This window comes from Perissodus microlepis, chromosome 1 (assembly GCF_051167445.1).
Source record: "Perissodus microlepis isolate ML-2025 ecotype Zambia chromosome 1, ASM5116744v1, whole genome shotgun sequence".
NCBI lineage: Eukaryota > Metazoa > Chordata > Actinopteri > Cichliformes > Cichlidae > Perissodus > Perissodus microlepis.
In genome coordinates this window covers 1,359,170-1,377,392 of record NC_140461.1, presented here as the reverse complement: position 1 = coordinate 1,377,392, position 18,223 = coordinate 1,359,170, and the positions used below count along the sequence as shown (strand labels likewise).

Sequence of the window (18,223 nt, the reverse complement as noted above, 5' to 3'; positions counted from 1 at the left end):
GGGTGTCTCCGCAGCTTCTCACACTGCGCACGCGCAAACACAAGTGTCAGTGAAAAAGACGGAGCAGCACGGCGGCGTGTGATCTGGACACAAGCGATGGAGGCACAACTTGTAGAACTTTGGCTCATCCGGGCCTTTTCGATGTGGCCTCACAAAATTATCACGACCACAACAACCGTGAAAATAGTTAATATGAAATCAGCTGCCTGATCATGTTTTTCATTAGCAATTTAGCAAAGTTGATGGTGGTGGTGTGTGTGAGTGAAAGACAGAGACGGAGAGCGAGCGACAGAATTTCTGTCATAACCTTCATATTGAAGAGCCGGTTCTCTAAAAAGAGCCGGAAATCCCATCTGTAGTTAGCAGCTCTGTGAGGTGAAGCTAACGCACTGATATCGTTCCCAGGTTACTCTGAACAGCGTAGATCAGCTGAGTCACCTGCAGGAAGTTCTTCACTGAAATGGTTCAAATTATACTTGGAGGACCAAAGTTTCTGAGTGAGGCTCCCCTACACAGACACAATGCTTAATACCAACATTATGTCAGGTCCTTTCAGAGTGTTGATGTAACAGGTTGACTGCTGTGCTGGGCCGGCGTTATGTTTCTATGTTAGTAATTAGAAATGTTCAGCAGATTTAAGAATCTTTCCTCCAGCTTGTGTGCACTCAAACTTTATTTATCATCACTGGTGTAAATTATTTATCAGCGGCGTGTTGTTCGGGACATTTTGGCCACTTGTTTTCAGCATTTCCGAATTAGCTTTCATTTCAGCTTTCGGATATCTGCCAATAAAAGTGCAGGACAGGCAGAAGCTCTATTATGCATGACTGTATGAACACAGGCTGGCAGCAGTTGAGTGGAAGCAGAGTGGAGGATTGATAATTCAGTTAAAAACATGAAACCAAATCGTCGCTGTCAGACGCAGAGCTCTGCACATCGTCTGCTTCCAGCAGCTCCTGATGACATTTGTCTTCAAAAGTGAAAGCGGGAATGATTCACAGGTGAGAAAATGTCAGCTTGTTTACATCCAGCGGCGACGCCGTCGTGGAAAAGTCACCTCATGAATGAAACATTTCGTTTATCTCAGGTTCAGCGGCACGAAATCGAGCCGCTGGTCGGGGCTGTTCTCGGCACAGGGAGCAGCGGGAGAAACACGAACCTGGAGTGAAATGAACTCGAGACACTTTGTCACCTACAAAAACAGTTTGCACATCAAATATCAGGGACGCTACAGATTAAACCTCGGTGCTCCGAACTCCTGATCCCGGGGGGAGGGCGTGCCCATCCCGACTTTGGTAAGACCATCGTGCTGCCTAAGAGTCACGTCGAAGGAATCTACCGTGACCCAGATAAGCAGGTTAACTGGGACGTGAACACGTGCACAGGTGCGCTTAAAAAGGCAGGCAGGAAGAAGCAATTAAGAAAAATCCTGACATTTAAAAAAAGGCGAGGATGTCTCAGACTAACCTAGATAGCAAAATGTGCGCAGCCCAGACCGGAGCCGATCCACAAATGTTTCTACATCACAGGTTACTCCTGTCTGTGCTGCTGGTGGCCAGGTGTGTGTCAGAGGTTAGCATGACTCTTCCAGCCTGCAGCGAAGTGTTTCTACGGTGAAGGCGACACTTTATTGCGGCACTAACAGAAAAAGCAGAGGCCTGGATGAGATCCCTGCAGCAGCTGCTCTGTATCGACACGTCTCTGCTTGTTGCAGAGCCGGCGACGTCACAACGAGCGACCAAACGAACATAATTGGCACTTTGCTGTCACCGTCACTGTACTCTGTGCTGCACACTGATATTATACACCGGCCGCCTGGGGAGGTTTAACGTCCTAACGTGTCATCAGTCCTGCTGACCAAATCACATCTCTTCAGGCGAATGCAGTTATTATTTCTTCCCGAGTGCTGCCTGTGTGTTTTTTCTCGGGCCAACAATGAATTCAGACATTTCAGCTTCTGCTGGGAGAGCTGCGAGCTGTTTGTCGCGTTTTCTCTGAAGTGAAAAAGTGTGACGCGTCGCCTCGTGAAAGATGGCTCAAAGCGCTCGTGGCGGAGTCGGTGTGTTGGTCATGTGTGCACGTCACCATCTGATATGAGACTGGAGACGGAGCGTCTCTCTGTCTGTGGCCCCTCTCCGTGTGTGTGTGTTTATCCCATCGTTATCTGTGACAGATAGTTATAAGCAGACAGACTGACGCTTTCCCAAGTGTTAGCCTTGGGGCGTCCTGGGGAGAGGCATGAGGGTGAGGCAGAGAGAGGAAAGAGGAGTATCTGAATTTCTCTCTTTAATATCCGACCTCCCCACTCCGAGTTTGTCTTTTTTTCCATGTCATGCTCTTTGTCGCTCTCATCATCTCGTGTACCAGCCCTCCTTATACAAAAACACTAATGCTGAAACACTGAAACCTGGAGTTCCTCTAACGTCCAGCAGAGGCAGCAGTGAGTCGGTCCCCATAGACTCCCATGTTAAAACGTTACAGCAGAAATAACCATGTTGATGTTTGCAGCCTGATACACTGTTTGGTCTCTGTGGATCATTCCCTCCTTCATACCAGCTGTACAGGGGAGGATGTTTCTATAACTCACATGTTTAAATTGTATTAAGGCTTAAAGTTTGCATTATTAGGGGCGTGGCCTCTGTGACTGACAGGCGGATGGTGACACAGGTGGCTGTAGCTGCTAGCTTCACCTGAACTGGACCTGTTACTGTACTAACAGACCGTCCAAGAAGGCGGAGCTCCAGGTTTGGTGCACAGTGAACTTCAATGATTTTAATTGAATGTTACTGAGCACCAATTAGCATCCACCTGTGCCTGAGTGATGTTCATGTACAGTCTTTGGAGGCAGACTGGTAATCAGTCTGACTAGCATTAGCTGATAGCTTAACAGTCCTTCTTCCTCCAGTTATGGCCAACCAATCACGGCTGTTTCTAGCTTTATGAAGTCTTTGCCTGTTTGTCCTTCGTTAAACAGTATTTCAGAATAATATTAATTTAAATTTCTAAAAAAATCACATTTTAGCTTGAGACAAAGTCCTGCAGACAGAAATATTTCTCTATGCATTGGTCAGTATTGAGATTTTGGGGTATTTTGCTTTGATAACCTAACAGCCTAACGGTTTAAACAAAGATATAAAAGCCGTAAATTTCTCATTTCAGCCTCAAATTCATGTTTTCGAAGCATTTTACTGTTGATTACAGATCTAAATGGTACGTGGCCACACTCGAAAAATTATTTTTCACCCTGAATAAACACGAGGCAACGATTATGATCAAAAGATTATTTACTGTAATGTTTAATCTTCAGGGAGGCTATAAACCGAATGTATGAAAATCAAGTAAACTTCATTTGATCAGATCCATTCAAATTAATATTTTATAAAATTACATGTAATTAAAATAGGCAAAGTCAGGATTTGGGGCATCAAGGCTAAAATCAGTGAATATGAAGAGCATTGAGTTGTATGTCGGTATTTTGATATGTTGCGTTTTGTGAGTATATCAGGATTTACCCCAACGCTGGGCTGCAGTTTGGAACCTGTTAGAAAAACTTGGTTCCTCATACGTTAAAACTGACAGTAAATCATACACAGACATAAATGCCACAGGCAAAATTTGCTTTATTGCTGGAACTACTAATTTTAAATCCAAGAATCAGGGGGAGGCTCACAAGCTCTGCTCTCATGTCTTACTGTTGTCTGTGTGCGTTTCAGTGTTCGTCATGGCAGCAGGACGGATGAATAAATGAACAACTCTTTGCATAAAACATAAGAGCAAATAGGAATTAAACCTCTTGTCATTTCGCTCACAGTGGGATGAAGTGAAACAGGAAGCAGATTTCATTGTCAGATAAACAGACTGTAAATGTTAGAAGGCGTTCACTGAGGCTGCCGGTGATGCAGCCTGAGGGAGGCCGGAGAGCATCTTCCTCCTAATCAGAGCTGCTCAGTAAGGCTCGGCTTCGCTCTCAGGTCCTCGGGCTCAGTGAGAGATCCTGCACACACTGAAATGCAGCGTCGTTTCTTCCTCTGCTCCGACGCCGGAGCCGTCAGTCTGTTCGTTCCTCGCTAAAATACTGCAGACGAGGCAATTGTGAGCTCGGGAAATGAACTGTGTCGTGTCCTTCTGTCACATTAGAGGCCACTTATAGTCCTAACTGTACAAACACAGAAGCATAGAAACGTCCATGCTTTATAATTCCACTCAGTTTTATTTACACAGCGCCACATCACAGCAACAGTCGCCTCAAGGCGCTTTGTATTGTAAGATAAAGAAGCTACAATAATACAAAGAAAGCCCCGACCAGCAAGCACTTTGGCAACAGTGGGAAGGAAAAACTCCCTTTTAACAGGACGACAGCTCCAGCAGAACCAGGCTCAGGGACAAAACTTAGAGGACGTGTATTTATGAATCAGTCAACAGTTTTTACCGTGTCGAACCCATCAGTGCTCTCACGTTCTCATGAAGAGCTGTGCGCTGGTTTGGACAGACACAGCTGCGTAATGAATGTAATGTGATGCTATGGAGTGTTGCGTAATGTTACGGTGTTACGGACTCATAACACTCATTAAGAACACAGACTCCCTTTCCAGCAGGCCTGCATCCACGTGCACTCAGGCAAACTTGATTTCTGCCACGGCTGCAGATTTAACTCGGGGTCAGGTCGGACCAGTAAAGACAAATATCTTCACAGCTCCGTGGTGCTGTCACCGTTTCTCAGCTGTCTGCACAAACAGCAGCTCCTTCATCTTTCTTCTTCTATCTTTCATCTCATTTCCACTCCACAGGGTGGGCTTTGCCGTTATCCAGACAAGGATCGATAAACGCAGCGAGAACAGTCCAGATGATATCGAGGCCTCGTGCGTGTCAGAACTCATGCAGGCTCTTAGATTAATCAGCTGACGTCCTGTAGATATGCAGATTGTGTTCAGAAGAAAAGAAAAGATCCGAATAGAAAGGAAAACCAAGGAGATGGAAGGTGTGCATGCGTGCATGTGTGCATGCGTGTGTGCATGCGTGTGTGTGTGTGAAAGAAGAGGAGGCGAGGAGACAGGCGTGCAGGAAAGGAGGCTGATTGCCCGACTGATTTCATGAGTCACTTCTCTGCAGGCGAGAGGCTGGAGAGACAGGTGGCTGTGCGAGTGTGTCCCCCCGGCTCACTGTGATATGTGAGTAATTTTATTAGGTGTGTGTGTGTGTGTGTGTGTGTGTGTGTGTGTGTGTGTGTGTGTGTGTGTGCAGCCCGACATGCTGGCCAAATGTGATCTTTGATGTACACTAGTGCCAGCCCGAGAAGGAAAATACTCAGGAGAGTATAAAGGTCAGCGCACACACACACACACACACACACACGCACACACACACACACATGAATGTCAGCCTGTTGGCGATTTAGTTGCTGCCAGATTTTTTGAAAGGAACAAAATATTGAAGCTTCTTTGTGTCGTGTTTGCTGTGAGGTCGAGTGCAGAAAAACAGACAGTTAAAGAGACGGTGCGTTATTACTCGCTGTAAACAAGAGAGAGGGCGGCTGAGTGATCAATTTCAAAAGCTCCGAGAGAGACTCCAGGACAAGAAACAGGAGAGACGCCCTGAGGATGATAAGACACAGGTGAACATCAGTGAGAGAGGGAAGGAGAAATAGAGCGGGGGGGACACAGAGGGAGGGGATAAGAGGGCGCAGGTCAGGACAAATATGTCGCGCTTTAACGTAGTACGCCACGGGCCAGATTTACTGACGTGCTACGCCAGCGCAAAGTGTAAGAGGCGGGAACTGAGGTGTACACCAACTGTAGTTAACGTTTTGACTGGAGTGTCATTAGTTCATGTAGCTGTGATTTACAGTGTGAGCACAGTTATCAGAGCAGCATGTGTCTGTGGCTACACCAGGAATTAAACCTTCAAAATAAAACAGGAAGTGGGAAACTGAAAGGATAACAGGAAGGTCCAGAGAGAAGTCACACAAACCAGGAGAAATCTCAGAGTCAGCGATGGAGCAGATGAAGGACTGACACAAAGACCACGAAAGCGTCTGCCAGTGGAAGCTGTCCTCTCAGAATCAGTGAGCAGAAATCTCAGTACTGATGTGCAGCGACAGCCTCTGATGTTGTTCTCTGTGTGAAGATCCTCCGACATACTCTAAGAAGTCTGAACACGAGTCGTGACAGATGCTGCTGCGTCTGCATCAGTGCATCACACTCTGCTCGACAACGATACTCAGATCTTTAACACTTCCCTCCCTGAGCACGCCGGGTGTGTTGATGTGAGAGCTGCAGGCTTCTGCAGGATACCACACACACGCGCACACACACACACACACACACACGCACGCAGGAAGGGCCACCGTGCAATCAATGAGGCTACATCAGGGAATCGATGTCAGGCCCTCGTAATCTCCGGCGTGCTTCGACAGGCTCTTTGTGCGTCTGTGTGTTTTTAAAAACGATCACAGCTCAGATGTGTTGATGCTGACGGTGCAGGCGAAGCACGTTTGGACGCAGTTAGTTCTTCTGATTACAGGAAGTCCTCCAGCGCCAATATTAAGATGTAAATATTCAATAGAAATGAACTTTTAGTTATGCAGTGAATATAAACAAAGGTTAAAAATGTATAAAACGAGGTTAAAATCAGTTTTTAATATTCTTCACATTCAAAATTTCATTTTTGGTTTTCAGTTTTTGGGCCCAGATGTTGTTTTGTAGTCTGAGCTCAGGCGTCTGACTTCCTGTTCATACACAGCCGCCCAACGGACCTCCAGTAAATTTCATATTCAGGAAAGATTTTATGTTCTGCGCAGCACAAACAAACATAAAAATCATAGAAGGTGTTTCATATAAGTTACAGTTTTATTGTCTCATAAATACATTTCATAGAAAAGAAAAAAACATTTAAAAACACTCAAAGAAGCAAAGGTTGGACATTTATTTCTATACGGTTCATTTACTCATACATATATTTGGCCTATGATCTTCATCTACTTATTTTCCTGTTTAAATGTCTTCATCTAAAGTGAGATTTTTGTGGAAGTGACTTGTTTCAGTCTGCAGGAAGCACAGCCAGTCGCCAATCTCAGCATTAAACTTGCACAAAGTGAAGACATTTGTAAACATTTAATTTTTCTTTGTGTTTTTGCTGTTAAGAAGTAGAAAAATCAATATTGGATGTTAGTGATCCACGAGTTTCCTGGGATGTGGAATTAATCCTGGGTGGATCATCCCGGTGAAATAAAGACTTGTTTATATTATTGACAGACTTCCTTATCATTTTCATGTCGAGGTGATTAAACACAATAAAGGGTGGGGCTTACATTAGCATTACAGCTCTCTGATGTCACAGAGACTCTGATTGGTTTCAGTGGACTGAAGAGGAGGATGCTGAGCTGCGAGCTTCAGATGGGAAGGCCGGATGGAGCGCACGCGTCTCTGTGCAGAAAGAGGCCGGAGGCCGCGCACCGGGAACTTTCCACCGCTTGCAGATTTCATCAAATTACGATGAAAATCAGGAACAACTGCAGTTTCCAATAAAATATTGAGTGTCGCAGGCTCAGGCTCAGAGAACATCTGAGCCTGTTTAACAGACTCAAGGAGCCTAAACTGAAGCTAATTTATTTTAAATCTGTGAGAAAATGATAAATTTCTTTTGTTGTTGACGTGCCAACACACCCAGCTCTGCATCATTACAGTTTATGTAGATGGGACAGTTTTATTCTTTCCTTTAAAACAATGAAGTGAACAAACCCGTCAAGACTCCGTCTCAGATCGTTCTGGTAGCAGCTCCATTTGTAGTTGTTAGGAAAAATACTTTAATGTACGTTGCATGTGCAGGGCGGCACAGTGGTGTGGTGGTTGGCACAGTCTACCAGTCCGCCAGCTGACACGATCGTTAGGATAACCCGAGACTCTGAATCAGCCTCAGGGTCTCCAAGCAAGGAGAGCGGAAAGATTGGACCCAACCCAGCAATCACACTGCTGACGATGAGCAAGCGCCCGGCAACAGTACGGAGGAAAAACTCTTTTAACAGGAAGAAACTGAACCAGGCTCAGGGAGGGGCGGGGCCGTCTGAGGGGAAAGAGAGGAGAGCGAGCTCAGAGCTGTGATCCCTCAGCCAGCATCCACTTTCATGCTGATCGTCTTATTTGATAGTTAAAAAATGATTAGAGTGCATTTAAACCACAGGAACAAGAACCAGACTCCTGAACACGCTCACAGGGTTCTTATTATGTGCTTTTTATCATCTGTCCTGATGCACCTGTAGCCTGTGTGTGTGTGTGTGTGTGTGTGTGTGTGTGTGTGTGTGTGTGTGTGTGTGTGTGTGTGTGAGAGAGAGAGCCACGTGTTCTTCCAGGTGTATTGATTGTCTCTTTGTACATAGGAGTGTGTATCTGATGTTTTCTATAGCAGCCATACTACAAAGTGCAGGAGTGTGTGTGTGTGTGTGTGTGTGTGTGTGTGTGTGTGTGTGTGTGTGTGTGTGTGTGTGTGTGTGTTCCGTGCACAAATATTCTGTTTGTTCAGTGTTTAATTGTCTTTCGTGCCTGAGCCACTTTATAAAACCAACACTGCTGTAATGATAAGCCTCTCCTCCTCTGTGCCAGCCTGTGTGTGTGTGTGTGTGTGTGTGTGTGTATTAATGAGCCCCTTGTTAAACTTTAATGTCTCTGTTCCACTGTTGTCAGGGAGATTTACCACTGAGCCCTCTGGGAAATGTCTGCCCCACTGCTCCCAGCCTGATGGCAAACACACATTCCCACTCACACACACGCTCACACACACACACACACACACACACACACACACACACACACACACACACACACACACACACACACACACACACACAGAGTCAGGCGTGCATGCACATTAGTTTGCACATGTGAATGAATGAATGCATACATTTGTGCTGCAGTGTATTATATTGTGTCTCAGCTTCAGCACTGAGTGAGCTGAGTGTGTCTGCTCTGTGGAGATGGAATGTGTCCGTGTGTGATTCTGCTGTGCTTCCCACTCGGTTTACCGCCTCAGCAGATGAAACACCCCATCGCCTCCCCGTCACCTCCCCGTCGCCTCCCCGTCCCTGCGTCCGAACCATCCGCAGACCGAGCCGAGGTTTGGATGTGAGACCGGCTCTCCTGCATTCGTGTGAGGTCACAGGTTAATTTGAAAAACACACGGCCGTCACATCTGAAACTGGAGCACACCGTGAAGTCAGCTTGTCTTTGTCCTGAGTGTCGCTGACACTACTGACTGACACATCCTGTGTGTGAAAAATAATAAAAACACTCAGTGCGGAGCACAGTGCTTCACAGAGCAGCACTCACAGAGGGGACAGGAATATTCATATGATTGTTTTATAGCAGAGACAGCTGAGGAAACGAGATACAGGGAGAGACAATAAAGATGATCAGAGGGAGGAAGTAGAACTCGCAGTCAGACAGGCAGACCACAGCTGTCCAGGTAAAACAGGACGAAGGACCCCAGCCGAGAGAAGAGACGGCAAACAGGAAGCTGGATGCTGCAAATACACAAATCTAAACACAAACACAGAAACCACTAAAGACTTCATTTAAAATAAATGCATGTCGCTGTCACTGTGGTGCTTTTTTGAGGTTGTGATTTTCTTTGTAGTTCTTCCTGTTTGAAATGTTTTATTTCTATTAGTTAGCATTAGCTATTCTTTGCTCTGATTGTATGTTTAGTTATATTTGTTTCCATGTTGTCTCAGCTCGGCGTCTCCCCGTCATGTTCATCCATGTACGCCCATCGTGTCTCGTTCCCTCTTCCCGTGTCCCCTGTGTTGTATCCTCCCTTTCTCTCTCATGCTTCCTCCCTCCTTCTGTCTTTCGTACCAAGCATGTGTGTCCCGGTTTATATCTCTCCATGTTTCCTGTTTTATTTTGAAAGTCTTGTGTTTTCATGTTCAGTGTGTTTAGTTTTGCTTCCCCTGTGGTGTTCATTTGTGTCAGCTGTGTTTCCCCAGTGTTTCCACTTCGCTGTGTATTGAAGTCCTCTGTCTGCCTCTGTTCAGTGTCAGGTCGTCATGTTTCCTGGACTTCATCTCATGTTTTCAAGTTTTGTTTTTTCCAGGTTCATGCTCACGTTCATGTTTACGTTTTTTCATGTCTAGCTTTAGCTTCACCAGTTTAGGTCATAGTTTAGTTCTCACCATTGTTTCTCCTCCCTACATTTTTCTGACAGCCATGATAAAGGATCGCTTTTTGTTAAACTTCAGTTTGGGTCCACAAACACAGCGGCCATCCCAGCCGTAACATGAAGTGATTAAACAGCAGCCATCCAAGAGAGCATCAGAGCCCTGCGTGCATGTTTCCGACAGCAGACAGGTTGATATGTTTGAAATGTAAAGATATGATTAGGAATAGACTGGGGTGATCGTTTTATTCTAAATTATAATATATAAAGGTTTATGTGGCTGATTGTCTTTATTGGGGCGTGTGGAGACTGTGGATCGTGGGCGTGGCTTATCTGGTATAATTAGCAGTCAGAGAGCCCTTTGGTTTGCTGTGCTTCACAGCTGCCATGTAAGCTGGCGAGCTGAAGCTTCGATAAATAAAAATATGAACTCGATTTGCCCGTCTCTGCCTGCATGAGTCTTGCTGCTCGATGGTCATTCCTTACATACACGTTCAGTATGAGACGGAGAAAGACATGATATGTGACATAACGAGCTCCACAAAGCCTCGTTTTATCTCAGATACATATCCAGATATGTATGTCGGTATGAATTGGCCGGCAGAAATCAAACAGCAGATGTTTTTGAATCAGTGAGCAAATCAGAGTCGTGGGCGGCTGCAGAGAGAGTACAACTGCACATTTACATTAAAGCAGTGACTGTTAACACTGAATCAGCTTCACGGGGACAAATGAAGACGACCGAGGACGGCAGAGCTGTGTTTACACGTTGCAGTGAAAATACTGTCACCTCATAATGACTGCTGAACGGAGAGCACGAGGAGGTCGGGCCGTTTGAAATGCAAATGTAGCGCGATGGAAGCCGGCTGACGAACGGAGCTCTGATTAGAGAACGCTCAGCGCTCCAACCTTTTTATTTCCTGGTTTCAGCGCCGTCTAATAGAAGCTGCCTCCTCTGATTTCCTTTATGTCACTGTGCAACACACACACACAGAAACGCAAACAATCAAACAGAGAAACTGAAATCCAAGCAGACACACGGGAAACTGTACATTCAGCACAATCCCACTGCATGCTTCCCCTCAGAGTTCAGTGTGTGCCAGCGGCATGAATAATGCACGTTAATGTTGTGCACCTCGCTCTTCAATGAATAATGAACATATATCCATTTCTCCTCCCTCTTTCTTTCCATCTTGCTGTCGGTCCATTTCTCAGAGATGCCAGCTGGAGAGATGAGCTGTCTGAGGATGAAGGAATGAGAAGGAAGGAAGACAAAAAGGAGAGGAACCTCAGCCAGAGGAGAGGAGAAGGAGAGAGGAGGATGTTGGGAGTTTTGTGAAAGAGGACAGGCGAAGAAAAGGTTCAGTTTTTTTACTTTCAAGTGGAAAAGTCCAAGAAAAGACAGACAGACTGTCAGTGACAGAAGCTGAACGAGTGAAGGAGGAAACATCTGGATGGTCTCCAGTGTTGCGGCCTTCAAAGATGGCCTCCAACTTCAATGACATCGTCAAGCAGGGCTACGTACGCATGCGCAGCCGCAAGCTGGGGGTGAGTGGGCGTTTCAGCTCTTCCATTTAAACATGATCTTCAGAGGGCCGGGCCCGTGAAACAGTGTCAGTGTAAAGATGTTTAACTGCACATTTAATCCCTGAGCTGTCCGAATGTAGGAAAAAGAAGTGAAATTTCAGCAGCACGGCTCAGTTTTTCTACGTGATAAAGAAATGAAAGAAACCTGTCAGCACGAATACAGAAAACTACAGAAAAAGTTCTGTTGGCTCATTTTCCCTGAAAAATGTCTGCAGTTATCATTGCTGTGTTTTCTTATTTGTATTTTTTAAGATAATTACATGGGTGTAGTATGAACAGCGATGGGGTGGAGGTCTTTAGGAGCAGGAAGACATATAAAACCAAAAATAGTGCTTTGATGTGGACACGATGGATGTGGCTGTGAAACTGAGACATGCTGATAAACACCTGTTTTCTCACTTCCTGTTCTGGCCGTCTGTGGAGAAATGAAGGGATTTTGTTTTTTGATGCTCACAGCTGTGAAAAACCAAATGGTCCCAAAAGAAGCTGCAGACAGCAGCAGAAGCAGAGTCCCGTCACACAGGAGTAGTTTTTGGATTTACGCTGATGTCTTAATGATGTCAGGCCTGTTATGAACCTCAGCGGCCTGGTGTGAGCAGGCCTGCCGTAGATGAAGTTGTGTATGGGTGTAAATACAGACATTGCCTGAGGCTGTCCCGCTGCACTGACCGTCACCTTGAATATTACTGTCCTGGAAAAGCAGCTCAGTCCAGCCTCACTTTGCTCCCACTGGGTTTGGAGACAGAGTGCGTCTCCTCACAGCCGCAGTTTCACGTCTCCACGTCAGCTGCACGGAGAATGCTAATTCGAGTGAGTTGCATTCAGACGGCGTAGGCGGCACAGTTCAACTCTGCACGACTTATATTATGGAACGAACGCAAATCAATTAAAGTCATGTTCTGTTCGCCGGCTCGCTTCAAATAATGGTCGCGCTGCTATCGCCGCTCCCAGAGCTGAGTGAACAGCTCTCAGAGGGGACGCAGGAAATTCCCACTCCTGTGTGAACTCTGATATTGCCCGAATAAAGTTTCACGTCCTTAAGTTTTAGCTCAGGTAATGGATTGCATATAAAGAAAAATGTGGCCTGTGGGAAATAATGCTGTTGAGTTTTATTGCCTGACCTACACTGACCGCTCTGTTTGTTCCAGAGTTTTTCTAAAGCCTTGCTCATAAATGTGAGACACAGAGAGGAACTGTGGGTGGTTTCTGCTCCTGCTGGCTCATTCAAACTTTTTCAGTGCACAGAACAAACGCTGGGAAAGGATCACTTTGTTTCTAGGTCCGATTGAATATCAGAAAACCAGCAGCACTGCTGGACGTCATCTTAAAATAAATTCAAAGTCAACTTTAGCACTCCCAGCATTTTATCCCGGTCTGGAATAACCAGCAACGACTGACTGGAAAAACAAGTTTGGAAGATGTTTGGATTGGTTGATTTGATGCGTGTAAGCGAGAGTCTTTATTTTTCTGGATCCCTGATCTCACACGATGATGTCAGAGGTTTGTGTGGTGGTGGAGTGCGGATCTAGACCCGAAATGCAGCCTGAACACAGGGAGGCACAACGTGAACTCAAAATGTACTTTGAATGAGTGAGTGGAGACAGTCGAAGGAAAACAAAGCCCAAACGGTAAAACACGAAAGCAGAAAAAGAAACTAACGAGAAGCATCACAGTATTTTATATCAAACGCACCAACAAAGAAGATGAGAAACTGAAGACACAGAGATACACAAGGAACAGCACAGGTGCAGACAGCTGGAGAAACTAAACTGAAAGGGTTAACAAAATAAAACAGGAAGTGATATAACATACATAAATTCCCTAGGGATTAATAAAGTATTCTGATTCTGATATATATATATATATATATATGATATATATATATATAGATATATATATATATATAGATGGGCGATCGTGGCTCAAGAGTTGGGAGTTCGCCTTGTAATCGGAAGGTTGCCGGTTCGAGCCCCGGCTCGGACAGTCTCGGTCGTTGTGTCCTTGGGCAAGACACTTCACCCGTTGCCTACTGGTGGTGGTCAGAGGGCCCGGTGGTGCCAGTGTCTGGCAGTCTCGCCTCTGTCAGTGCGCCCCAGGGTGGCTGTGGCTACAATGTAGCTGCCATCACCAGTGCGTGAATGGGTGGATGACTGGTTGTGTAAAGTGTTTTGGGGTCCTTAGGGACTAGTAAAGCGCTATACAAATACAGGCCATCTACCATTTTACCATATATCAGGTACACCTAACAGGGAGACAAGACTATGACTAGAAACCCTAAAGACTAAACTGAGTATAATCAAGGTCAGAACTCCAAACAAAGGAGAGGGGAACTCAGCTAAGGATGGTCCTGCTGGAGGTTTTTTGCTGTTAAAAGGGAGTTTTTCCTTCCTGCTGTGGCCAGGTTCTTCCTACACTGATTGTTGGGCTTTACCTGTATTACTGTATGGTCTCTTTCTACTGTTAGTCGCTGTTAGCCGCTCTTAGCCACTGTTAGTCGCTGTTAGTCACAGTTAGCCACTGTTAGCCAATGTTAGTCACTCTTAGCCAGTGTTAGCCACTGTTAGCCACTGTTAGTCACTATTAGCCACTGTTAGTCACTGTTAGCCAATGTTAGTCACTCTTAGCCAGTGTTAGCCACTGTTAGTCGCTGTTAGCCACTGTTAGCCACTGTTAGTCACAGTTAGCCACTGTTAGTCACTGTTAGCCAATGTTAGTCACTCTTAACCAGTGTTAGACACTCTTAGCCAGTGTTAGTCATTCTTAGCCAATGTTAGTCACTCTTAGCCAGTGTTAGTCGCTGTTAGCCACTGTTAGTCACAGTTAGCCACTGTTAGTCACTGTTAGCCACTGTTAGTCACTCTTAGCCAGTGTTAGCCACTGTTAGTCACTGTTAGCCACAGTTAGCCACTGTTAGCCACTGTTAGTCACTGTTAGCCACTGTTAGTCACTCTTAGCCAGTGTTAGCCACTGTTAGTCAGAGTCTTGAAATAAGGTCAGTAATGGTCTTGTTTCACGTGTGAGGCTGGGCTGAAAAATCTCACACAGCTAAAACTTGCTGCAGCAGATTCAAACCCTCCACATCAAGAGCCAAATCTGATTGAAAATAAAAGCTGAGAAACATTTTATATGTTATTATGTTATGTATAAAATATTTGAGTTATTTTTATTTGTTAAATACTACAGTAACTGTTTTACTGCAAAAACCCTGTATATTTTAATGATACCTAGCCTATTTAATCCACTTTAAAGCTCTACATTTTGAACAAATGGGAATCTGTAGTTTTGAGGATCCGGTGAATTCCCATCACTTAAACATAGAAACAAAAACCTAAGGCACTTTCCCAAATTCAGCAACAGTTCTACTCGGCGCCAGCAGCTCCACGTTTTCTCCCCGTGCGCCTGGATCGTTCCTGCCTTCAGCACCACAGGACTCGGCGAGCGACATCTGTCTCCTCACCTGTTCCTCTCCTCCTCTTCATCAGGTCGCCTCATCACAAACTCATCATCATATCCTGTGCTATGATTTACTTTTGTTTGTGTTTGACGAGGTTTGAGCGCTCGCCACACGTGTCACAAACCTCGCCTCTGCTGACACAGCTCCAAACACGACTCTGCTTACGATGATCAACAGAGCGAGCGAGCACGCACGAGCCTTGATGCATTGATACAGACGTATTTCACAGGTGGAAGAAGTAGTTCCTACTAATTCTTTAGACAGTCCCAATAAAATAGTTCCACTCTGTTCCTGTTAATGATTAACTGCAAATTTAACCCAGATGACTAAAACCAATATTTCCATATCAATCCGCACAGCACTGAAGTTCAGACTGTGGAGTAAACTCAGCATGCACAGACACATTTTACCTGGAGATGTACGTGAACACCTGTGTGTGTGTCTGTGTCTGTGTTTGCTATGATTTCAAACATCTGTAATCAGAAACATGAACTCAAGCCTGAAATTACATGAAATCCAGAAGTTTCGTGAACGTTTTATTGTGATTCTGTTTGACGCGACGCGCTGGTTTTGTTGCTAATCTGAACCTTGCTACAGCATTTACCTGTCCATCCACCGATGGCCTCGTGCTGACTTTGCCTAGTTTGCTGTTTGAGCTGCAGCTGCAGAACCCGTGAAGCTCTGCAGGGTTCGTTTCTGCTGTTTACTTTCAGCTTTGTGAACGAAACCCACAAATGGCGCACAGCAGGAATGAACGGGCATCAGTTATGCTAATGAGCAAACGTGACAAAGATGCAGCTGCTCGTTAATGAACCTGTTTGTCTGGATGAAACAAGCCTTTACAACAAGTTTAATAACAGGTCATAAAACCCAGATCCTGATTTTATAGCCTCTAACGTTCAGTGGTAGCGAGGGAGCGATCTGATTGTGCGCTGGATTCAAATTGCTTTTGGGTGCATGAGGGATTTACAGGAAATGAGGCGCGCATGTAATCCAGCATCATTTTATCTCGCCACTCTGAGTCCCAGTGACGGGAGAGGGATCACCAACAACCGGGGGCATCACCTGTAGCCACGCCCTCTTTACGAACCGTGTGAATCGCAGTTTCTGTGACCTTCTGACTTTTTCTGTAGCGCCATCATCTGGTCATATTTAGTCTTTAACTGAAAACCAATCAGAGCACAGCTGCAACCCTTCACAGTGAAAACAGGCCTTTCCTGTGACGCTGTTTTTAAAAGCAGGAAGATGAATGTTCTCGGATTTTCTGACTAACTGAAACAGAAGCAGCGCTCTGACAGTCGGTGTAGATTATTTCCCTGCTGAGGTCTGTGTGTCTTCTCCCAGTTTACTTTAGCTGCTCAGACTCTGAGGAGGACTGTTTTCTGTCCTTCATCATGAAGATGAGGGATGGAGCTCTAATCGTCGTGGGCTTTTGTTCTTTTCCCCTCTTTTATAAATGCGGTTAATCACTTGGAGGAGTTCTGGGACTTCTGAAATCTGAAAAAGAAATGATTGGTCCATGAAGCGAGTGATGAATTGAGGGATCTAAAGTGGTTTTGATTGGCCCGGGCACGGTCGTTTTATGTGGAAATAATTCATGTAATGGTGTGTTCCAGCTGGAAGGCAGACCTACTTATCCACAGCAGAATTCCTTCTCCGTTTCGCTCTCTTTGGGAATCTTTCTGTGTTTGCTTTGAACACTATCTCATGTCGTATTTTTGCCCGGCCGTCTCTGACTGCCCTGCCGTTTAATTGCTCTCCGTCTTCGCTTTCTCCCTGTGCGGCTTTCTGCCCTCAGTGCTGATTCTGCACAGCTCTTCCTTTTCTGTCTCGTTATCTGCATCCTTCCTCTGCGTTCCCGTGCGCCATCCACCCCTCTCCCTCTGTGTTTTTGCCCTTTTAAATTTGCTTCCTTATTCTAGCTCAGTTTTGCTGGCGGTCTTGCCCTTCGTCATCCTGTGGAGCGCTCTGGCAGATATGAAGAGGCTTTGCAGCAGCAGAGGGATCAGAGATGATGTTAAGGCCACATTTCTTTGTGGATTTGTGGGTTGTTATTGAACATGAACACCGAGGAGTTCCCGAACCAGCTGACTGGACTCAGCTTTGTGTCCGATTTTCTCCTCCTGGATAAATCGGATTTGTGACTTTGATTGATTGATTGGTAATTTATTTCAAACATGTAAACAATATACAGGTACATTTAGAAAAGAAAATAAGAGAGAGTGGGGAAAAATACTATACAAAAAAATCAATACATTTCAATATAGCTGCTGTTCTGATTCATTTACATGTTGAAAGGGAAGAAGTAAACACTTATTTAACCCCACCCCTTTGCCATAAATTATCAGTTAATATTTAGTTGCTTCATTACTGATATAATTTGTAATAAAAATAGGGAACAGATTTCTGATATACTATATCCTGTACTATCACATCATGATTTTTTTTTTAAATAGAGACATTCACTTAATTTCAATATTTTCCTTTTGTTTATAGTTCGAGAAGATCATATTTTTATAACTCTTTTTGAACAGTTTTGTGTTTGGACGTTGCTTTAATTCCATATTCAGGCTGTAGTACAAACCTTCCCTGTTTTGAAGTTACAAAAGTTAAATTAAATTATAACTTCCTTTTTTCAAAAAAAAAACATACTCTGAATATTACCTGGCAGTTCTTTATTTTTTGCTTTGAATAGAATTTGTGCTGTTTGGAATTTCACTAGATCGTCAATTTTCAATATTTCAGACTGCAAAAATAGTGAGTTTGTATGTTCCCTAGAGAATATGAAGTGATGTTTGTCTAATACCTGTTTTGCCTTGTTTAGTGTTGCAATGCTTCGTGATACGTTGGAATGAATATATCTTACGTGAGCTCTCAGTTAAGTTTTTCATCTATTATTACCCCCAGAAATTTATTTTCACTGACTCTTTCAATATCAACACCATTTATTTGAATCTCAGCATTTGTATTTAAACTACTATTTCCAAATAACATAAGTTTAGATTTATTCAAATTTAATGATAATTTGTTTTTATC

The 18,223-nt window shown here is 44.6% G+C and overlaps 1 protein-coding gene across 1 annotated transcript in view; it reads left to right on the top strand.

Annotated features, from left to right (window-relative positions):
• Positions 1-18,223, top strand: part of dok4 (docking protein 4) — a 68,004-nt gene that overhangs the window by 15,505 nt on the left and 34,276 nt on the right. Inside the window, exon 2 of the mRNA XM_084925831.1 lies at positions 11,362-11,694. Within this exon, the coding sequence (XP_084781957.1) occupies positions 11,629-11,694 (66 nt within the window). The 5' untranslated portion in view covers positions 11,362-11,628. The remainder of the gene's footprint in view (positions 1-11,361; positions 11,695-18,223) is intronic.